General features: G+C 39.1%; 3 protein-coding genes across 5 annotated transcripts; 1 reads left to right on the forward strand and 2 right to left on the reverse strand.

Annotated features, from left to right (window-relative positions):
* Positions 1 to 3,822: 3,822 nt before the first annotated feature.
* On the reverse strand, positions 3,823 to 11,073 carry chrdl2 (chordin-like 2). 2 transcript variants are annotated; one of them, XM_040151524.1, is made up of 11 exons: positions 10,938 to 11,073; positions 10,340 to 10,452; positions 10,116 to 10,209; positions 9,845 to 9,990; positions 7,569 to 7,662; positions 7,057 to 7,118; positions 6,247 to 6,415; positions 5,936 to 6,124; positions 5,655 to 5,828; positions 5,031 to 5,123; positions 3,823 to 4,906 (listed from the first exon to the last, which is right to left on the reverse strand). In XM_040151524.1, exons 1-11 carry the CDS (start codon positions 11,011 to 11,013, stop codon positions 4,773 to 4,775), a joined length of 1,344 nt encoding a protein of 447 aa, XP_040007458.1. In that variant the 5' UTR covers positions 11,014 to 11,073; the 3' UTR covers positions 3,823 to 4,772. The 2 variants fall into 2 exon arrangements, with proteins under 2 accessions (XP_040007458.1, XP_040007459.1); XM_040151525.1 differs by lacking the exon at positions 10,938 to 11,073 and adding an exon at positions 10,570 to 10,908.
* Positions 11,074 to 11,562: 489 nt separating this feature from the next.
* spag7 (sperm associated antigen 7) lies at positions 11,563 to 15,915 on the reverse strand. Its single transcript, XM_040151442.1, has 7 exons — positions 15,760 to 15,915; positions 14,414 to 14,481; positions 14,188 to 14,276; positions 13,990 to 14,074; positions 13,783 to 13,872; positions 12,884 to 13,037; positions 11,563 to 12,768 (listed from the first exon to the last, which is right to left on the reverse strand). The coding sequence occupies exons 1-7, from the start codon at positions 15,842 to 15,844 to the stop codon at positions 12,653 to 12,655; spliced, it is 687 nt and encodes a 228-aa protein (XP_040007376.1). The 5' UTR covers positions 15,845 to 15,915; the 3' UTR covers positions 11,563 to 12,652.
* On the forward strand, positions 15,280 to 18,773 carry defbl2 (defensin, beta-like 2). 2 transcript variants are annotated; one of them, XM_040151443.1, is made up of 4 exons: positions 15,280 to 15,479; positions 17,647 to 17,799; positions 18,104 to 18,215; positions 18,364 to 18,773. In XM_040151443.1, exons 2-4 carry the CDS (start codon positions 17,688 to 17,690, stop codon positions 18,383 to 18,385), a joined length of 246 nt encoding a protein of 81 aa, XP_040007377.1. In that variant the 5' UTR covers positions 15,280 to 15,479; positions 17,647 to 17,687; the 3' UTR covers positions 18,386 to 18,773. The 2 variants fall into 2 exon arrangements, with proteins under 2 accessions (XP_040007377.1, XP_040007378.1); XM_040151444.1 differs by having other exon boundaries at positions 15,280 to 15,440.
* Positions 18,774 to 23,084: the final 4,311 nt, after the last annotated feature.

Here is a 23,084-nt window from a genome sequence, read left to right on the forward strand (position 1 = left end):
CATCTGGAGCAGTCATAGCGGTGATCAAGCCTGATAAACCTTTGGGTAAGATTTGTTTGACTCTCAAATTGAGGGCTAACAGTTAAGCTTTGAGAATAACCCTGTGGAGACTCAGACACCAGATTTGGCTCAGGAAGAATAGGCCTGAATACCTCATCAACACTCCTCATTACTCAAGTGCCAAATGAGTTCACTGCAGACCGGACCTATTCATTATTTCTTTTGATGGACAATTGAACTGTAACACAATTATCATGTAATCCTGGAGAGGCTTCGGATACCCTAGCTGACATCTGAAAGGAGGCCATTATTAATTGCAGATCATAACTGTAAAGTTGTCGTCGGTCTTCTTTATTCGTTTGAAACAAAAGATCTCACTGTGGTCTGTGTCTTTAATAGTTTACAGTCATTATAAGCATGTGTTTAAAATGATGACCTTTATGCTGAGTCGCTCAGGATAAGGGGAGGAAGACCAAAGTGTTCATGACATATATCCAGGTATTGTCCATGTTTTCTTGGCCAGATTCCAACCATCAGCTAAAATGATCAGGGCCAACTTAATTAATGAGAGGGTAAGGGTGTAAAAAACAGAGCCCTTGATAGATTTCGGAAGTATTTTGATGAAGTATAAACTCAGGGGCTCTGCTGAGCACCTTAATCAGCTATGAAAGCAAACGCATCTATCAGACTTAATTAACTTAACACAATTTGGCTCCCTTTGAATCAAAAGACTGCCTGATTGATTTGCAATGCTTCAGTTCCTCACAAACACTAACATCTGCGAGGAAGTACGTGCTGCAGCAGACGAGGATGCTTTATTCATACTTTTGAAATAAGTTGAAGTCAGCAAGACTGCACGATTATTGCAAAAGCTACAGAAAGTAAATCTGTATGAACTTTGACCTTAAACATTTCAATGTCTTTTCTGTAACATGCAGGAATCGATTCATTTTCTCTGACAGTACCACAAAGGAAGTGACATAGAAAACAAAAGCAAAACAGATTTGTTAATATCATAATAATGGCTAAGAGGTGCCTCCAATCCTGAGCTGAGCCGTGACCCCGAGTCTCACATTTTCTTCACTTCTCACTGAATCTGGGCTACATGGGCAGCAGGGTGGACTACACATTCACAGAGAGCTGACCGACTGCATGATTTATACCTACTGACTACCCCCAGCTGTTACACTTGCCAGAGCCAAGATTAAGCATGCATAGCTAAATTGGCCCGTGAGACAAATTCCAACATCCACAAAATGTGGACTGATAGGACTTCCATCAAAAATGACAGATAAAGATATTGAAACATGCAGTGCCAGATACAACATGTTTGTTGAAAATAAAACTGGTTTTAAACCTGAACATTTAATATCCATCTTTTGATGACCGGCATGGGAAAATGACAACATGAAAATGTTAATTACTAATTTAAGTTGGCAGCAATAAAGTAGAACACCACTTTCTCATCCTTTTGACTGGAACAGCCACTGTGAATAACTAAGGGAGATACTGTCAGGTCCAGCAGCTTGCACAAAAATATTTGTGAGTAATGAAGGCATAAAAGGGAAGTGCGTTTGTTTCAAAATATTGTTTCATGCCTTCAGTGAGAGACGGACAGAGCTGTCTGGCGCAAAGTGTGAAAGAAACACAATGAGTCATTGTGGAAGGGGAGGGGACAGAGAGAGCATGTCAGGAGTTCACAGAGAAAGGGAAGCAATATTTTTCTGAAGTGCCCACTCAGTCTAACAAATCTGCAGTTGCACACTGACTGAGTCATGGGAACCACAGTGATAATTTGACACCTGTTGATCAAACCGGCCTGCGGACAGACTGCACACAGTGCTGCTGAGCAAATCGACTGTTTCTGGGCTTAGGGGAGCTCTTTTCCACAACCAGGCTACTTGTCTATGTTATTTCAAAGTTTAAATGAGTTTTTGGTGGCACCAAACTAATTATTGAGTATGCTCTAGGCTACATCCTTTGCTCTGTGTTTTGGAAATATAGATGTCCTTCAGTTTCCTGGCCAACATTTAGATCCACCAGTACAATCCTACACATCTTAACAACATTGCAAACCCCACAACAGAAATTCAAAACATTTAACTGAAGATATGTTTTTCATCTTGTTTTGATTTGTAGAATTTACAATGGGCCCTCTGACAGCCAAAAAAAAGGTTTGCAGGAAAAAATGTAGATTCAATAGGCATATATTTGCAGCTATGTTGCAATATACCCATTGTGTTGTCAGTTACTTCAAATTGCTTTTTCATTTTTGCAGTTAACGGAATTTGTTGGAAATTTTTTTGGATTGTTTTTCTGCAGTTTTGTCAATTTTCTCAAATGGTTGTTAAAATTAAAAATTGGGCATCCCCTAAAGCAAATTTTGGCCACTTGGGGGCAGCGGCACCAAGTTATATACACGACACTGACATAACAATCACCTTTTCAGTTGATATGGCTCATGTGTTAGCAAACAGTTGCCTATTACACATCCAGCAGGTACAGAGCAGCATTGCCATTGTCGTGTTTCTAACAACCTGGTGAATGTAAGTCTTATATCATCTCTTCTTTAAATCGGTTTTTGGTCTCTACCAACTCAAGAGAAAAAAAATATCTGGCTCTTCAGCGGCTACGTGCTCCAGTATGTTCGCTGGCTAGTAGCCAACCTTGTCCCTCTGCTGTTTGATGCTTTGCAAGTAGTGCACAGTGAGTTTTTTGAGCTTTTTTACTGAGAGTAGCTGCTGCTACTTGGGTTAAAAAAAAAAAAAAAAAACTATGAGAACAATGGGAGTGGACCAAAACAGTAAAGCTCTGTATCAAACTTTGAAAACAATGAGCTCAAAGACATTACAGAGCTCCATTGAGGGGGAACTGCAGATTCAGGTGATAATTCTGTCAGCAACACTTTTTGTATAAAAGCAGTCATTTGATCGTTTGTTAATATAAAAATATTGATAATAGTAGCTTTAACATTGGTTAACCAACATTTTAACACTGGGTTTTTGTCACTGGTTTGAAGGGTAATTAAAAATCATACTGTATACACAGTTAAATGAATGTTAATAATTCACCCGGCCAACAATTTCCATAGTGTGACTGTTGAATGGATTTACGCAGGAAGCTGTGATTGCTTTGCAACTCAAAGAGGAATTTCTCTATGGCACAGAACAGGAAGAGAGCACTGTTTTGCCAGTACACATAGAAGTAAAGTTTCAGTTTCTCGCAATATCAGACGGTGGAACAAGTGAAACGCTGTTTCATCAGCTTCTATACGTCATACTAAATGAGCTATAACTTATCAGAAGAGAGATTTAACTGAAACATGTAAGGACAAGGTGTTATGCGGCAATAATATCTCACCTATTAACTGTTTAATTTTTAGGAAAAAGCGGGTGTGAGACGGACACGACCAGTACTGTGCACCATGGTCTCATCGAGGTACAATAACTAACAACAAACAAATTTTTAAATACTGGCGCTGGGAAAATATTGCATGTGTGTATGAGTTTAGGGGTGAAGGGACTTTCAACTTCTGCTTTTGATTTCCATTGTCTCTGATAACATTTCATCTCCAGCAGGAACACAGTTTATCCGGCCTTCCGGAGCTCCATTAAATGGAAGCCTTGAGGCGAAGACGGTGTTAGGACCGCTCTGCTGTGACCAGCATGTGGACCAAAGATGAATCAGCAAATCGTTTTCAAAAACAACTATGAGCTCTGAGCCACATGCCTGTCTCAAATACGTGTCCCCACTGTCTTACTATGTTTGACTCTATGCAAATGACTGCAACACAACAAATCAGACAAAATGCTGACTGGTGTAAAACACTGAAAAAACTTTATGGGTTAAAACTGTGAGCAGAGGTACTAAGTGCATTCAGCTACATCAACAATGACCACTTTAAAATACAAATACTTCTGGTATGTGGAGTTGTTAAATGTCATTAGGCTATGATAACAAACCAAATCCTGTGGCTGTATAAAAATAGCTACAGTAGGTCTATATTCGACATCAGAAAGAAAGGAAGGCTGTTTTCTCACTAACCAACACACAGTTTTGACAAAGCTGTGTATTTACTAATGCAATGCTTCTTGCTAATTCAAGCAAAGAAAAAAAACAACATTCAAACAGTCAGATGTATATACAGAAATCATACGAGAACCAATACACTTTAAATAAGGTGACAAATCCTTAATTTGTATTTACAATAAATATGTTGATCATATAACATCCTTAAAAAAACCCTTTACATTCTAAAGAGAACGTGGCCCCTTGTCCAGCATATGCTAAAATACAAATTATACTCATATAGTTAAGCAAAGGGTTTGTTTGAGAAATATTGATCCCAAAAGCGCCACTGAGTCTACAAAGTCTCAACCCACCGACTCAGAGCTAGATACTGAGGCCGTCTCCGGCTCTAACCTCTATACTCCGCATTCACATTTACCTTTTGTTGCATTTTGTTTAGAGCTTTCAACTAAATCCACCCAATCTAATAATGTTTGAATTATGACAGGTGAAGGCAGAACTATCTTCCAGTTTATGACCAAGACCACCACCCTGCTATAGCCTTTGCTCTGAAACCCAATAATTAACAATTAAAAATAAGTGATGATTAAAACATGAGGGAAAATGATGTATGAATTAACTGATAAGCAATAATAATATAAATGAGAAATTCCACGATTATGACGCAGTCAACATGCATGACTGAAGTAGGTACTGTATGTCAACCATGTACTTATGGGGAGTATCAATATAAAGAGCGACTATTAGGGTGAACACAGGCCTTCAGTCTGCGTGGGATTTATGAAAGTCACCACCTCCCGAATGCCGTCTTCACAAATTGTGGTCTGAGGAGCTTTACTCAGATTTTCTCCCTCCTCTTTAAATTTTTTCCATGTCTCTGAAAAATGAATTAATGTAATTTCATTACAATTCTTTCAGTCACATTAAAATAAATCTAAAAGTCTAATAAATTACCCAGAATACAAACATATATATGCATCATAAAATCATTTTTAACATACCTTCATCAAGTGTTGTAAGCATTGTGTAATTTTCTGGATGATCCATGATATCTTTTCTTTGCACATCACCGATTTCCATTAATTGTAAAACACCTGGATGAATGAAAAATCCAGATGAGAACCAAACACTGGTGTGTCAATACTGTATATTTGTCCTGAAGAAATATTTTTGGCATTTTGGAAAATACTCTTAATTACTTTCTTGACGAGTTAGATGAGAAAAAAATCGATACCGCTCTCCTGTCTGTACACTAAAGATAAAATTATGGCCAGCATACAGGAGGTTAGCTTAGCAGGGCATAAAGACTAGAAACAAAGGCAAACAGCTAGCCTGGCTCTGTCAAATGGTAGAAAATTCACCTACCAGCACCTGTAAAACTCACTAATGACCACTTGATACGCCATTTGTTTATTGCTTACAGATTGTTGGTTAGCTTCTATCCCGTTTCCACTCTTTATGCTAAGTTAAGATAACCAGCTGCTGATTCTAGCTTCATACTAAATGGACAGACAAGAGATGCGCATCCATGTTCTCATCTAACTCTCTGCAAGAAAGCAAATATGGAATTTTCCTGAAACGTCAGACTATTCCTTTAATATCGGTCCCACCAGTGGTTACAGTACCTTCTACAGACTTCCATACTTGCACTTCAACTTCAGCAGTACTTTGTCTTTCAATGGCAATGATCTTAACCGTGTTCGGTGAGTCAACTCTCAAAGATGATTCTACTTTATACACCAAGAGGCTATTTTTAAATCCAAGATAGCACTGGGTCTGGTTACTTTCAGCTTTACTCTCTAGAGAGCAAAAACAGAAGGAAGTTGTGTAGATGATGTACATATACAGCCAATCAATATCATATCGCTATAAACAGTTCATTATGTTATGAGCCACGTTTGACTACCTGGACAAGTCTTGCAGCACTTTCCCACTAACTTCATAGGATGTTGGCATGGATACTGGCTGGGGCAAGTGATCCGTTTGCAGTCCTGGATGCCATCAGTACAAGTGCACAGGATGCATTCCAGGACCTTCCCCAAAACTGGGTGCCACATGTCTCCATGAGAGTACGTCTTGCCATTGTATAAACATGCTGAGAGAAATGGAAAACATCTGAGCGTTGTGCTGCATATGGAAATGATCGAAAAGTCGTGAGGAAGATGTCCATAAAATCAAACACCTATAACGGATCTCTCTGTTTTTACAAAGTCTCACCTCTTTGGTGTTTCCTCTGCAACAAAATCTTCACAGTGGTCTCTGAAGCCCCTTTGAGGTTGAGTTTACTCAGGCTCAGGCCACTGGGAGAAGTCCTGACCCTGGGTGGAGTGGCACGGTCTGACCGCGCCTTGCTTGGCTCTCCAGAACACTGGTCGACTGAATGCCTCTTTTGTAAACAAACATATAATAAAATGCAGTTATCTTTCATCTATTCAGTTGTTGGCTTTACTTCCTTCTTCCCAGAGTAATAGCTGAAGGAGCATCATATTTAGGCAAAAATCTAAACGGTTCATAGCTTGGCTCCAGATCACTGTGTCACTGCCCAGATCTCAGATTTTTTCAAAAATTCAAATAAAACGACATTCCAGCTTAGTCTGATTATCAGGCCAAATAGTCCATGATTCTTGAGTGAAAGTTATTGTTTTTAATGATCACAGCGAAATGGATGTCTCAGTACTAATGTAAACAATGTGATGCCAAGTTGAGCATATTATCCTTGCAATTTCTCAAGGGAAAATAAACGATGTGCTTGTCCTTTTGCACAGGGAGGTAAATGGTCACGGTCAGCTACATAGCAGCTCCCCTAAAGATTGCAGTGACCTGTGTCACATTCGAGGACACTTCATCAGAGCAGACACTTGCCTGTGAGACTTGAAGCCAAGTTCTGTGAAAGTAAAGTGGCGTTACTCAACTTCAACACTTTGCTACCTTCCAGTACATTTAAATGTGTTTTCAGAAATAGGCAAGTTTCATGTGAAAGCAATGTCTAAGATATGTTAATTTTATGAGAAATCAGCAAGCACATACAACGCCTCTGTTCAGTTGCTGGTTTCCATCCTCAGCTGATGAGGACCCACTGGTGCCGTGATCTAAGGGGAAGAAAACACCAAAACCAAGCATGAGGAACTTGTAATTAACACAGAAAAACATGGCAGTCTGAGTTCATTTACATTAGGGCTGGGCTATAATTCAATATTATTGTATATCAACCTTTAGTGGAAATTTATCATAATGATATGATCATATTGTGATGTTTGACAAAATTACAAGTACATTGTAATTAAAAAGTTTTGTTTGCATTTTCCTAACATATGTGAATATTTTATCTGATTTATTGCTTTACATTTAAACAAAATTCAAAGCACTGAACAGTAATTTGACCATTTTAAGTATAAGTTTGCATCTATTTGCATATTCAGTTTATCAATATCACAAAAATATCAGCCCTGAGCTACAGTTTAAATTCCTAAAAAATATTATTCCAAGTTGGAAACAGAGAAAGAGACATTTTCTCAGGTCGGAGCTTGGAGTTTGACTACCTTTACACACCAAACAGCAGGTATCTGGAACTGAAACTGGTGAGGAACAGAAGATTGGTTGGCATGTTTTCAAAGCGCAGAAGATGTTTCGATTCTGAGAAAAGAAAGGGAGGGAAAGTTTCTTTTTTTTTTTTTTAATTCCAAGTATGTGCTCCAGAAGGTGAGGTTTAAGTAATCCAATGTTTCTGCCTCTCTAGACCTGTTTACGTATTTATATGGACTCTTATTTAAGTATATGACTTGGAATAATAGAAACAGAGTCCACACAACATAATCACAGTATCTTCTGAGATCTAATGTTCTTGAAATATATCAGCAAAAACATAATGAGACCTTACGTTTATTTGGCTTTTGTCCCGAGCAATTTACATTTTCTTTCTCCAATGACAGACACACTCATACACCAGCGGTGGCAGAGCTGCTGTGCAAGGCTCTGGCCTGCTCATTGGAAACAATTAAGGGCTAAAAGACAGTCGAACCAGCAACCATATGAATAATGGTGATCCTGCTCTACCACCTGAGCCACCTCAGGGCAGCTAAAGACATGTCTTGAAAAACTCAAGACCACAGAGGGATCCATTTTAAAAACTGTAGTAAATCATACTCATATTCCCAGTTTTTTCTGCAATACAAAGGAAACTTATGTCACAGCAATAAGCAAAGCTGTGAACATGTTGCATTGAAGTCAAGGCCTGAACAGAAACTGCAGTGCTCTAACAGTGAGAATGCAACAAGTAATTACTGACTAAGAGATACATGAAATAAATGTATCAAGCTAAACATGATTAGTACTGTTCTAAAATGTTTACTGGGAATCATTTTGTTAGGTTTATTGTTATGTGTAGTCTCCTTGGAGACTTAGAAACATCTGTTAACAAACACCACTTAACAACTCATAAAATTAACTTCTCACATCATGACAACTCCAGGGTGATCACCAGCCGCGATAACTTGGCTGGGATTGTGTTCACCTTGTGAGTCTGTGTGTGTGTGTGTGTGTGTGTGTGTGTGTGTGTGTGTGTGTGTGTGTGTATATATATATATCGTCATGACAAAATGTGGTCCCGGAGACACATGCTGTTGCAGGAACTCCCACAGAGGCAGTTTTAAGTACTTTGGCAGGTGTTTATATGTCTTACAGTCTGTCTGTGGAGAGATTCTGTTAGCATGATAGCGTCACAACTGTGCAAGGTAAAGTCACAAAACTTTACAGATGTGTAGTTAAAATCAAAATGAAGGCCAAGTTCGAAGATTGCCGAGGTATGACCCATGAGTACCGAGGACTCATGGGTGAGAACGTCAACATGTGGATGGGCGTCGTGGCTGCTGTGATCCAAAAGCAAGATGGTTTTTAGTTTCAGTTTTGGCTTCACTTTGGCGTTCATCTCCAGTATCTGCCTTTTTGTTTTCTAAATCAAAACTTTCATCCATTCTCTTGTGCCAATCACAAACAAGCTAAGCCAACACACAAACCAAAGCAAGATGCTTTCACCAGCCACAGTATTCATAAATAAATGGAATTCAACAATACATTTCCACTTTGACTGCATATCATTAGCAGCAGAAAGTTAGTGGGCAGACATATTCTTCATGTATCTGCAGTAACATTATGCAGCAATGGCAACCTAAAACACAACACACACACAGACACAAAATTAACTTTAGAAAAATCTAAGGAAAATCTTTAAATGCACCAGTGGCCTTTATTTGATGGTAGAGTAGTTATATTCATAATTTAAAGAGTTCAGTGAGCATTAACACAAATTTCCTAATGGTTAGAAAGACACCGTGTTCTGTACTTTAAAGCTTTTCATTTCATGTACACCTAATGATTAAAAGCTCATTTTTTTCATGATTTTTTTTCCCGCCCATTTTAGTGCTCGACTAAGTTGCTTAGGAGGAAAATAAAAATTCCCAATCAAAGGAGGATTGTGCGGAATTCATGATTATTCAGTGGGAAAACATTTTATTGCAAACATAGTCACCACTGGCAAGGACTGAGGTTTTGTCATATATTTTTTAAGATTAAGAGACATCTGAAAATTCGGCTGTTTTTCTGCAGTTATTATTTTCCATTTCTTTGTGTTTTATTTTATTGTCTATAAAGTATACGATGAATGTGCTTTGACAACCAGTTTCACAGACAGAGTTTCACTGCACTTACGACTAAAATTATAGAACTTAAATGTCTTATACACTGCATGATATTCTCTCACCAGATTAATAAAAACACAACCTGACTAAAAAAATAAAGCAGTAAATTATCTGTAACTTACAGAGCATGTGCACATAACACACTGATTGCTTTGCTTGGATGGGAAGAGGTCGTGCTTAGTGAAGGTCTCCCCTGGCTGATAAATACTTCCATTATACCTGCAGGATTTCACTGAAGCTCTCAGCCCTGCGGGGATCCTGGGCTCATCTGAGGAGGGCATATCACACAGGACAGGAGGCTTTGAAGTCACAACCATAATCGATTCTCTTTTTAAAAAAAAAAAAAAAACAACAACTCAGAGCTAGTGAGGGGTGCAGAGAGAGACAGTCTACCTGTGCATCGTGGGCAACACTGCTGAGGCTCAGCTACCGGGTTTTCACAGGGCAGAGCCGGGCACTTGATCGTGTTGCATTTCACATGGCCTGTCTAAGACAGAGCAATATTAGGGGTTTACAAGCATCCCAGCTCAGGGCACAAACAGTTGGCCGGTTTTCGTGTAATATTCCTTTACATGTTCGTCCTGAGCTGATACAGTTTGTCAAATATTAAAAGTTACCTCCGTGCAGACACAGCGCATGCAGAACATAAATCCGAAGGGCTCCAGAAAAGGATGCCAGCTGTCTCCCGGGCTATATGTCTTGTCTTTGAAAGTACATACCACCCCGGACCCTGGGTGTCAGAAATGAAACAGATGACCGATTGAGAAACACATATGGCGCAGATAAAACTGGACGGCAAAAAAAACAACAAAAAACAACAAAACAAAAAACAAACAAAAGCATTTACCAGTGAACCACTATGAACATTCAGTTCCAGCGACGTCTATGACAAGCTCAAAGTAATGCAACGTAGAAGAAAATATGGGAAACTACAAATGCCACTGATCCCACCTCAGCCCAGAACTGTTCAGACAAATAGAAGTCAAGATACAACTCTTAGTGGCTTCTGTGACAGACTGAGGTGAATAACTTCTGCCACAAAACGCCAAAGTTATGTTCAGGGCAGCAGAGGATGTTAATCTTAAAATGTGAGTTCAGATTTGGCTGAGTCTCACAAAGCTTGCCTCACTTGAGTCACATTTTCACGCTTTTCCTTATTTGAAGCCCCACACGTTTGATCAGGACAGAATTAGCATCAGCAGGGTCTGGTCTTACCTTTCCGGGGTTTTAGCTCTGCATCTGCAAACCAAATGATGACAAAGAACCAAAGCATGGACTTCATTTTTAACATGTGCGTGACTGAGCCCCTCAACGCGCAATAAGTATGTTTCTGCAGGACAGAAACTGCAGGACAGTGTGAAACTTAGGATAAAAAAAAAAAAAAGGAAAAAAAAAAAATCCCAACATTTTTCTTGCTTGATCTATGGCGCCTCCCTCAGGACAGAGACGTCATGTCCTCATAAAACCAGGGTGGTGACAGCAGAGTAGCGCGACCGAATGAAACACACAAATGCCCATTGACCCACATAACGTAGCATTTTGTGTATGGGTCCCTCAAAAGAGAAGACTGGCTGTCGGATCTATTAATACACAAGTGTGCATATACTTTATATATGCAGATAACCAGTGAGTGCACTTGTGATCAAAACAGTCATTATGGTATCTCCCATTACATTTATTCATGGTGAAATTACTGCCGAATAATGCTAATGCTGATTCAACTCTATGGTTATGTTTGAGGCTGTATTTTGTTTATGTTGTATTAAAATCAAAAATGAAAAGGAGAGCTGAAATGCAAAGATTTGGCTGTGCAGAAGTGAAGGCAGCATACAGGTAAAGGTCTAATACTGTTCTCCATTTATTAACACACATGGGGGGATAAAACAGTGCAACTATGTTAAAACAGACATCAAGATGCCAAGAAACTCTTACTTGAAGACATGACCAACAGAAGACTTAGAATAAAACTTAGTGACCGACATCCCAACAAGGGATCTCGCACTCCTACTCCTTACATTGATTCCTATTGCAAGCCATCACGTGGCTCAACAATTAAGCACTGAACTAGGAGTAAACAGTTCAATTCACAGTCAGTGCAGATGTATAGAAACAAAGAAAATCTCAGACTTAATCACAGATTCCTAAAATCCACAAAACAGTATTTTCTAAAATGGGATTCCTCTTACGATGGAGGAAATGGCATGCTTCCAACTTTACAAAGTTTTGTTACAGGTTGAGAGTGGGGGGGGGGGGGGGGGCAGAGGCTGGTCAATAGAAGAACATTGCTGGTTCCCTTCTAAAACTGCAATGGATATTTGGAACACTGTCAGTAGGACTATTCAGCCATACTTTGTCTAAAGCCTTGTTTTCAAGACTTCATCCAGCCCAGCCAAAGCTCAAAACTCTAAATATTTTTAATGATAAAAATGTCACTTAGGACTACAAATGCACACCTTCATCAAAGATGTTAATCACTGCCAAAATATTGTCCTTTAAAAAATCTGTATGTTTTTATGTAGCTGAACACTGAGACACTTTTTTTCAAACAAAAAAAGTTTCTCATACTGTATAGGGTCCAATCATGTGTTTGAGAAGCTTGATAACTGACAGACTAACTGACAGGCAAATGTTGAACAAACATGTATCAGACACACCTGAGCATCTTCCGCTTAACAGGATTTCATGATTTCAGCACAGACTTGGTCAAAGAGTGGCATACATACTAGATTCATGCCTGTCATATAAGTTAAACTTTTAAAATCACTGAAGTAAAGGACATTGCATTACAGAATGAATTAAGAGTTTTCAAACAAAGCGCCCACACACGCACGCACGCACGCTCGCACACACACACACACACACACACACACACACACACACACACACACACACACACACACAACAGTAGACAAAGCAGAAACAGTGGAGACTCAAGAACTGCTGCTGTGGGCCCCCGTGTCGTCCTCTCGCTTCTGCCGTTTCTTGGCTCTGATTTCATTCATGGCTTCCTCTATGGAGCGAGTGTCTCTCTTGTTGGCCACCGGCACTGGGAGAGAAAATTACAAACATAATGAGTAAATACAGAGGGGGGTGGAAAACTGTGTGCGGCAAAGCAATGCAGTGATTCCATGAAACAGATCAGTGCAACGTAATTTGCTCACCACAGCCATATGACCTGTTGGCCTCTAGCGTATGCGCTGCATCTTTTGCAGCTGAGGTGCCAATCAGGTGACTGTACTTGTCTCTGTAATTGGAGTTGGGAGCTTCTGACTTCTTTGCCTGACTGGATGCTGCTATTTCCAATGCAGCCTGCTCCTGCAGCAACAAGGAAAAGTAGAGTCAGAGACTGTGACAGAAAGTCAAGGAAAAATCTCTCCTAATACTCTTACATTGTCAGATATTATCATGCTGCAGTGAGAAATGTATTCTTGGAGTTACCTGGCAATGGAATTTAAAAACAACTGCTTAGATATACCTGCTTCACCTATTTAGGTAAATGAATTAACATATGTCAACATTCGTCCTGAGTAAGTGCTGGGACTTGTAGCAGTAACTGTGGGTTATGTATATAAAATGGAAAGAAAAATGTAAGTGACATCTATTACCAAACAAGAAGGTTTCCAGTCAAGACAATCTGAGTCAAAACAGTTGTGCTAAACACACAATATGTCCAGTGCTTGTATTTCTTTATGCTCCACTGAGGTGACAATCTATGAAGAAACTGATGCCTCTTTTTTTTGTCTCCCTGTATGACTGTTGAGTGTCTGTACAAAACTGAAGTTCTAAAGAGAAGTGCTGTCCCTTTCATTCTGAGATATCAATGTATATTTTTTTATTTTATGAGGTATTTATGGTGTAACATAAATATTTCAGGGTATTTATTTGTCTAGATTCAGCTACTTATTGATAGGAATGAGACAAATGCACTAGAACAAACAACAAAGTAGAGCCAGAGGTGCAAGGTGCCCTGCAAATCGATGATTTTATTGCTACACATTACATTACTGTCACCTAGACAGACCTAAATACCTGAGTAAATAAAAAGAGCATCCACTCTTACTTTTAGTCTTCGTCGTTGCTCTGCCAGCTGGGGATCCCACTCCTCTCCTTTGCGATAGGCTTCCAGCTCCTCATCTGATGGCGCAAACTCCTGCCGAAGCACAAGGTGGAAAGCAGCCACATTATTCCGAACTTCTATTTTCGTAAGTTAAAGCCTAAAAAGTTCGCATTTTAATATTTCAAACACTGGCTTAAATTGTATTCAGACCTTCTTGAAAAGCATGACATAACGGCTCTCTTCATCCTCCCCGAAAGAAAAAGAAGTCAGACCAGCCACTTCTGCAACATCGTGCCTATGAGACAGGAAGAAATGAAATGTAAGTAGCTGTGTACATGTTAAGAAAAAGCATGTCATTTTCTTGCCTAAGGAGGCTTATTTTAATTATCTGAAGTACTGACTACTTACAATATACTCCTTTCAATCTTCCCCATAGGGTTGTATTTTCGTTTCTGTTGTGAACTGTCTTGGATGAAATCCGACACCTCTTTCTCCATCTAAACAAGAAACGTAGGAAGCTAGAGTCTGTGTAATTTTGCATGCGATGAACACCAACAGTGGTAAAGGGAGGTCAGAGGAGTGCCACGCCAGAACTAAATTCAGTGTGTATTAGATATGACACTTAAGCCCTTACCTTTTTCCTGAACTCTGCTTTCTTTCTTTTCTCCTCTTCCTCCATCTTTTTGAGTCTTGCTGCTTGCTCTTAACAGAACAGAAGTTAAAGTTTCATGGGGTTCGTTTATGTCCGATAGCCTTAAAGGTTGCCATTGTAAACACAGATCATGCAATCTTAAAGCCGGCCTTCTTGTATTTTGAAAGCCAGAAGTAAAAAAGAAAGGCTAATGAAGAGACAGACTCCCTGTAACCCAAAACCACATTTCCATATCATTCAGGGCTGGAGTATAGAGTCACTCAAATCCTATTATTTGTTGCATGTCTCTACGATGAAACAGCCCCTGATGTTTTATTGGTAGGTATACTCATAACAATAAATGGAACGGATATGGCCAGTTTTTAATCACAGCCATCCTGTGGCTATGTCTTCAAAACAACTGAAAAGTGGGGAAAAAAAAGTTGTCCATTTGTAGCAATACTCCAACTCAGCCTTGCTACAGTTTTGAGCCTAGCTGCTATTGATTTTGGAGTTGGAACTGAAAAGTATAGTTTTTCAAGATCTACAGACAGGAAATATTATCAAGTATTCCCAATGTCCTATGTTTTAGTGGTGCCATGTAGCAGTTATGGGTTACTGCAGTTTTGACTGTATAAAAATGGAGCCAAACTGAAAAGTAGCTGCTGACTCTCAAAGTCTCATTGGAAACTTTAAGTAACATATGAACACTTTAGTGGTTTACCATCTGTTTGTGTTATCTATGACTACAAATGAACAAAGCTGAAATTACGTACACATTTGATTTATATTATTCACATGTATCCACTACGAGTCATTAAAGGGCCCATATCCTGACCTAATAGCTAATATAATGGTTTCTGAAATGTCTAAGCAGTGAATTCTTTGGCAGATAAACAAAGTAGCTAAAACTTATCAAGAACGGGAATAATAAGGGCTCACAAGAAACTAAGATCAGAGGGACAGAGCTCCGAGAAGGCTCAGAGGTAACTTCTCCTCTAAGTGAACAACCAGGAGGAGGCTGCAGCAGGTAAACCGGCGCGGGATGTTGACACACTGCATTCGGCAGGTTTGTATTACAGTAACAGCAGCTGCCCCTGGCCCGGACACTGCCCTCTGGCCTGCGGCAGTCTGCAGGACATGCGGAACTGTATGCTCCGTTGAGGCGGTGCTAACCCCGGACGAGCAGAGTTTACTTGAAAGCTCAACGAGCCAATGGCAGCGCCAGAGCTGCTCTCTTCGCCTGTCCTTTTCATTTTTTTACACACTTGTAGGACCCATACCATAGCCATCTCAACCGTTTCAAGCTCACGCTAAATGACTCGTTATTAAAGCAATACATAATGTACCTCGAGCCTTTCGTCGGCTCTCCTGGTCGCCGACAGTTGGAGGCTTCTCCATCGAGTTTAAGATTGAACCTAGGAGGTCCGCCATCTTGGAATGATAGGGCAGACGGTCCAGACTGTTGTTTTGGCTGCAGCTGTACGGGCTGCGCAGGCGCAGATGTCCACGGTTTTCTTCGTCGTGTTGAAAAATCGGCGAATGAGACATATATCGCCACCTTCTTTACCAGAAAGTTGAGTTACACTGCTGTTATGTATGCATAATGTTACATATTCGGTTTTGATTAATGATATAAGTTGCACAATACAATCGTATAGTACAGGCGAAGGCGTCTGTCTGTCCCTTAAGCCCAATATCCTTTTATTACGAGGATTTTGCCATTGCAGTGATGACTTTTGAACATTTTAAATATGATTTTGTGTTTCTTTTATTTGATTAGACAGTTCAGATCCCATAAGTCACTTATTAGAAATCTAAATGAATGCTACAAAGCTCTATCCGCTACTACCATTGTACAGTGTATATCCAGCACATAGTGGAGCTATTGATCTATCTTTAGTCTATATTTGTGTATTATCTATATTTATTTTTTACCTTAAAAAAATGTTTTGGGGGTGCTTTAGAAGAAGGGTGAGAAAGAGAGAAAGGCAGTGTGGGGAGTGTACAATTCAATACAATCGCTTTATTGCAATAATGAGGCCATTACAGGGCTCCACCTCTTTGGAGATTTAATACATGTATGATTTGGTCCATCTCGTACAGTTCCTATTCCTATTTGATCTAAACGTCCTTTTTGTATGATCCAAGATCAGATTTCAACCACCTAATTGTAATACATTTAATAGCAGCCACTGATAGGATTTATAGCAAGTAGATTTTAGCCCTTACCGCAAAGCCTTCTGGAAGTACACCTCCTACTTTTGGATCTTTAGGAATATCATAGTAGAAGACTTTAAATCAGGTCATCACATACATCCTTCCTTCCAATAATTTTTTAACTTTGGACATGGCCAGAAACTACAAAGCCCATTGCGACATCTGTCAAATTGTGGGGTCTCTGATAATGGGATTGCTTTCTGCACTGTTACAGCTGCACTATGTGATTTAAGCTGATATGAAGAGTGTACTTTTCAGCATTCTGAAAGAAAATCATTCTTTACACTGATTAATCACAGACTGGATCATGATTTGTTCCTTTAAGGTGGTTTATCTGTGCACGTACGTGTGTGTTAGAGAGAATAAACGAGAAAACAAACATCTTTACATAAGCACTAGGGGGCATGCTATACAAGTACATGTCTATGTGTCCATGCCTTGTGTTGTTATTGTTTTGTTAACAATCCTCCCCTGCGTCACTGGAGCAGTGTGTTTTGTGCAGTTTGATTGTAGTTTCACAGCATCAGCAATAACACATGAACTACTGCCATATTCAGATGTGGGCAAAGCAGTGAACGAACAGAGGGCAGCCCTGTAAACACAGTAGAACAGAATTGTACTGCTTACTGTGTCTAAAGCAAACAGATTAGCTTGTACTTCACCTGTAATTATAACTTTTGGAGTTCTTTGTGGTCTATGTTTACCCCTCTGTCCAGCCATAGGGGTCTATGTAAGTACAATACCAAAGAATGTCCCTGTTTCATTTGGATGTCTTTGTTGGTGAACAGTACAGAGTATTTGTATCTCTAAATCACAGAGCAGGTTGAATAATTAAAAAAAAATGTTTTGCACACTGACAGAAAATCACAGTATGGTTCTTTGTAAAATGCCCTAAAAGGAATCTCAGATTCTCGAGGAGCTGCAGGTTTTGACTAAGCTGAGTAAGCTGATAGTCCTGAACCTCAGCCCTCAGACTCCCATCATTCAGCGATACTTTGTTATTGTGATTTGGACAGAGCACGACGGACTCCTCCCCCGTGGTTGAAATTCTGTATAAATGCAGCATCAGCCTGTCAACAGCAGTGTCTGGAAAGCTTACTGGTACCCAAACATGAAGGGACTGAGTTTGGTTCTCCTTGTGCTTCTCCTGATGCTCGCAGTCGGGGAGGGTAAGCAATGGATACACCCGTTTTCTTAGTGTATGAGATCAAATCAAGCAAATCATGATATGGCAAATGCTCAAACTTCACTCTACTCATATGGGGCCTGTTTGTTTGGCTCTGAGGAGAAGTTAAAAAAAAATTATGAAATCAAAGCGTGACAGTTTTCTTAACTATTAAGTAATTTAAATTTTGTTAACTTCTTTATTAAAGGATTTACTGTGATTACAGTTTATGAAAAGGTCATCAAGTTAAGCCAATATTCATCTGGAATATGGGAACATATTTCGGATTCTTTTATAATTATCTACAGGCAATGATCCAGAAACGCAGTACTGGACATGTGGCTATAGAGGACTCTGCAGACGGTTCTGCTATGCACAGGAGTACATCGTTGGTCATCACGGCTGCCCTCGGAGATACAGGTAGTCCTGCTAAGATCATAATGTAGATTCTCCCACAACTTTGTAATATTTGTACTTGTATTACAAAGACAACACTTTATGAGTTTCAGCAGTATTCTAAAGAAACTGAAGAGGAATTATTGCTAAGTTGTAATGTGCTCACTTTCAGGTGCTGTGCTATGCGGTCTTAGCACCTGTCATCTCTTGGCACCTGCAAGATGTCCACGCATGAGGGCTGACATCTTAATTTCAGGTACCTGGGATCCTGGTAACTGACAGCATTCTTCTGGATAAACCACTTGACAACTTTACTCTCAGTCAGTCCCTCTTGGACCCCTAACATGCTGTGGGATCTGACAATGAGTGCTTTTGAAATGGACTTTATATAGTTAGATCTAACTCATTTACAGCTGTTAGGTGTGTCCCTGCAGTTATGTCCTTATTATTAAATAAATGATGCTCAAATTGTTGCCTGAAACAATGATGTGACTGATCCTGTACCTGACATTTAATGATGTATCATAATCAAGCCTTTGTGAACAGTTGGTCATTCTCTCTGAAATGCAGTGTTGCCAATAAATGCATTAAAAATAAATGCACTGGTGTTTGGTTTGTTCCTGTTGAGTAAGGATGATCATCATATCAGCTTTAATTATATTGTCTCAAATATAATGCAAAGTAATGGAGCCACTTTCTGAAAAACATCTAAAATACAGCGTCTACATGCAGCCCGTCACCCACTTGGCTTGACCTTGGGGAAATAATAGCATGGAAAGCAGTCTGAGCTGAGTCTGGCATGCTTTCACTCAGCACTGCACTGACAGGAGACAATAATGGTCAAGTGACTGACCTACATAGCTGTGATGGAATAGAGCTTTTGTGAATGAAGTGTTATGTCTCTTGTCTGTGTTTATGTTATCTCACCATTCTGTCTGTCTGAACAAATTTGTCAGGAACAGATGGACAACGTCACAATGCACCAGTCACGATTGCAAAGCAAATTCATTGTCACATCGTCTGCCTATCTCAGATCATCATAAGGTCAAATGTCTTTGCTGGTAAACTTTGGCTTTGTGCCTTTTTTTTCGGACGCAACATAACTGTCAGCTGAAAACAAATTTACTCACCTCAGTTTGAGGCTACACTGTTACTGGATGACACAAAGCTTGTCATAATAAACTATAAAATACTGACATCTAGTAACCAAGTAACTATATGATTCAAACATTTTATTATACACCTGGTTACTGGATGTTGCACCGGAGTTAACTGAGCCAGGGTCTGAAGATGGTTGATGACTGGCCCGGGCTAGTAGGTGTTAAAGGCATGGATGCTATTTGTAAACAGGAGCCACTGTATTGTGCCCTGCATTGTCATCTGGGTTGAATCTTTGTACTATTCAGACAGCGCAGCGTGTCCAAACCACAAAGGGGCAAACCCCCACGAACCTGTTTACATGAAGCTATCTGTCTTCACAAAGCTGACAGCAACAGCTTAAAACAGAAAATTATTACGGGATGGATGTATTTTTGAACTGTAACCGTGTAGATCTGTGTTACTGTAGGGAAATCAAGGTTTGAAGATGCTAAAGACAAATTAATAATATAGACATACAGTAGAAGGAAACTAAGGCCTCTAACATTGCAGCCCAAGTAATTGGAGTCCTGGTTAGGGGTTTTCTTGTGCACTTCTTCAAGCCTGAATGACTTATCAAAATAAAATAATGACTTAATTAGAAATTAAACAATCAGAGAGTAAATCACAAAGCTGACATATGATTTTAACAATGTACATTTCAATGGCGTCTTTACTGTTAAGTATATGTGAATATGTTTTTGGCAAACTGAATATTATTCTCATAGTACTATAGGCCCCTTCTTGATTGCTTTCAGTAATCATTAAAAACAGGGCATCATCATGAAATGTGTAACAGCATGAAGGATGATTCATGACAGTCTCTGACTTGTCTCCGTTATATACCATTTTAGCATTAACCCATATAATCCTATCATGTAAGAAAGTTTTCAAGTACAGGGCCTATCTTCTACTTTGGTATTGAGAGGCAGTGCTAAGACCAAAGTGATTTTTGCTGGCAGTAAGTGAATAAAATAAAATAGCTTCCACCTCACTAGATGGCAGTGTGTTAAAAAAAAAAAAAAATCCTTTTAGGACTTCCAATAATGTTACTGTACCCCTCTAGCAAAGTGATGGTGGTAATTTTCAATCATGATGTTAATGTCGGGTGAAAGCAAAACTTTTTTTCAAGGTCAGATGTTTTCTGCCCTCTGGATAATGTTCTCTTAAAGAACCTTTGTCTTTGAATCCATCGATTATTCCCTCAGTCTCAACCAGTCTCACACACCCTGCGCTTGAGAAGCACCTCTCAGGATGCTGACACCACTATGCTTCACCAGAGGGATTATCCAGGCGATGAGCAATACCTGACTTTCATTTGATGTAGTCCTTGACATTCAGGCCACAGTTTAACTTTTTTGAAATCAAACCAGAGAATATTTTTCCCTCACGCTCTTAAGATCCATTAAATCCCATTATACAAGCTCTTAGTAGAATGCCATAGACCTTTTACTTTTAAAACCATGTACGCCTGATTGATGGAGCACGGCAGACAGGGTTGTCCTTCTGCCAAGTTCGCCTGGAGAGGATCTCTGAAGCTCTGTTAGAGTGGACCTTTGGGCCTTTTGTCACCTCAACGAATAGCAAATATTTCTACACTCTTCCTCGAGTCTGTTTCTCACTACAGTTGCCTGAACTCGTTTCCTTTAGACTTCATGGTTTGGTTTTTGTTCTGACATGAATTTTGAACTTTCCTGGAGGACAGTCAATTTGAAGAGAGACTGGATGTAAGAGGGAAACAATGTGTCTCTAAGGTCAACTTAGAGCATCACAGCATAGGGTCTGAATTCATGTACATGAGATATTTATGTAACTGAATAAAGATTGTGTGTAGACACTGGCTAAATAGTAATACCTTTGATGGCCAATTGTACAATATAATGCAGTCCACTAAAAAGCCCCGCAACAGACACTATCATTGGGACGCTGATGTATTAGCTAGTATTATAAGTATTATAACAGGTTTGGCCCTTTGTGTCCACACACTGTTACAACCAAACTTTGGACTGTAGGCCTTTGTCTTTCTTAATCATATAGGCTGTTGTAGGGAGACATAAACTGCATGAAATAACTTTTCCCTTTATACAGCACGGGAAATCTGCCCTGATGACATCAATCAACCTTGACCTGTTTCCAGATGAAGGGGATGGATTTAACTTACCGTCTCCTTCAAAAGGATACTAACCTCTTTACGGATGCTGTGATGATCGCCTTAATGAACACAGTTATGGGCAGACCACAACTATCGCTCACTACTTGTTGCTTATCAGAGCAGCTTTTGAATACAGGTCATGTGAAAGGTAGCACAATGCAAAAAAGCTGGCATGACTAATAAGATGGCAGCCTATTAACCCAGATACAGACTGGTTTACTATGAACACAAAAATTAATTTGAGAGAGCAGTCCCTACCTTTATGTCTGTACCTATTTCCACCCAAAAATAAATCACCTTAGAACGTGCTGTATAAGCAAATACTGAACCACAAAATCTGGATCCACTTTTAATCAATTAAAATGTTAAACACAGAGAAACATTCAGATATATTTTGTTGTTCAGAGGCATGAAAATTAAAAGCTTCCCTGACAGAGGGGGTATTTTATTCCAACAGTTTTTCCATAAAACTGATTCTAGGAAAGATAAAGTACATGTAAAACATCAACTTGAACTGCAGAAAAATTTACTAAACTAGTTTAATTCCCTCGAGTCATATCAGTGCAAATTCAACATGAAAAGGTGAATTTTAGTGCCATTAAAATCATATACCCCTTGATTATATGCATTTGTTGTGCTCGAAAGAGATTAACAATTTTTAAGACATCTAGTTTTAGCTATTTCATTGCAGTTTTAGAACAATTTTATGTACTTTCATGTTACAAAACTTCTAATAAATGAGAAGTGGGAACGCAACTGTAAGTACGACTTATGTCAAGGCTTTGTGTTTCTGACAAATATTTGATCAACATTTCATTGCAAATGCTGCTCAAATCTTATAATCAGGTTGTAGCTACAGGTTTTAAACATTAGTTACCATTGAAAATTGGTCTGCTGTTAAAAACAATTTATGATTTTAGGGTGTAGGATGAGTTAAAATTTAGAAAATGTAAGCAAAGTATTGAATGTGGGGTTTACTTTCAGTGTATTCCGTAGATCTGTTGCACAAAGCAGGATTACTAAATTACCTGCATAATATTGTTTAAAAAAAAAAAAAAAGCCCAACAGAGCTCTTTCTCTCAGCAAAATGCCAGATAAGCAAACGCTGTTTTTCATCAACTATTTCTTGGAATGGGTCCTAGTTTTCGAGCTGCAAATACAAAACATATAAGTACATAATAAATTATAAAAACTAAAAATACATTACGGTGTGCTTTCATTGCAATTTATCTTGTCATATTTACCTTTTGTTTTCTTTGCAACATGAAAACCTGGACCCTAAAGCTTTCACATTCCAAACAACACCAGGTTTTCTTAACTTCAATCCACCCTACACATCTTATGACGGAATTTAATTTGCTGGCTAAAAGGGCAGAATTGTATTCTTAAAAAGCAAATGTAGAAAATCGTACTGTAAACTATAACCTGAATATGAGATCTGACCATCATAGGTTTTGTAATAGTAATAGTAAAATTTGTCACCAGTATTACACCCTCATGATACAAGGGGTGTTGCCTTTCTTACACCCTATTTGTTGTTTAATTTCTTTGCATTCAGGACTTTGCACAACTTTGTGCAAAACCTCAAGGGAAGTACAAAATGT

Source organism: Xiphias gladius, chromosome 17 (genome assembly GCF_016859285.1).
Source record: "Xiphias gladius isolate SHS-SW01 ecotype Sanya breed wild chromosome 17, ASM1685928v1, whole genome shotgun sequence".
Lineage (NCBI taxonomy): Eukaryota > Metazoa > Chordata > Actinopteri > Istiophoriformes > Xiphiidae > Xiphias > Xiphias gladius.

Coding starts and splice junctions, on each gene's coding strand:
- chrdl2 (XM_040151524.1), bottom strand. CDS start 11,013: ATGTTAAAAATGAAGTCCATGCTTTGGTTCTTTGTCATCATTTGGTTT. Junction 10,453..10,937: donor AGAGCTAAAACCCCGGAAAG/GTAAGACCAGAC, acceptor TCTGACACCCAG/GGTCCGGGGTGGTATGTACT. Junction 5,829..5,935: donor GTGCTGCAAGACTTGTCCAG/GTAGTCAAACGT, acceptor TTTGCTCTCTAG/AGAGTAAAGCTGAAAGTAAC.
- spag7 (XM_040151442.1), bottom strand. CDS start 15,844: ATGGCGGACCTCCTAGGTTCAATCTTAAACTCGATGGAGAAGCCTCCA. Junction 14,075..14,187: donor AAGATTGAAAGGAGTATATT/GTAAGTAGTCAG, acceptor CCTGTCTCATAG/GCACGATGTTGCAGAAGTGG. Junction 13,873..13,989: donor ATGTCATGCTTTTCAAGAAG/GTCTGAATACAA, acceptor GTGCTTCGGCAG/GAGTTTGCGCCATCAGATGA.
- defbl2 (XM_040151443.1), top strand. CDS start 17,688: ATGCAGCATCAGCCTGTCAACAGCAGTGTCTGGAAAGCTTACTGGTAC. Junction 17,800..18,103: donor GATGCTCGCAGTCGGGGAGG/GTAAGCAATGGA, acceptor AATTATCTACAG/GCAATGATCCAGAAACGCAG. Junction 18,216..18,363: donor GGCTGCCCTCGGAGATACAG/GTAGTCCTGCTA, acceptor GCTCACTTTCAG/GTGCTGTGCTATGCGGTCTT.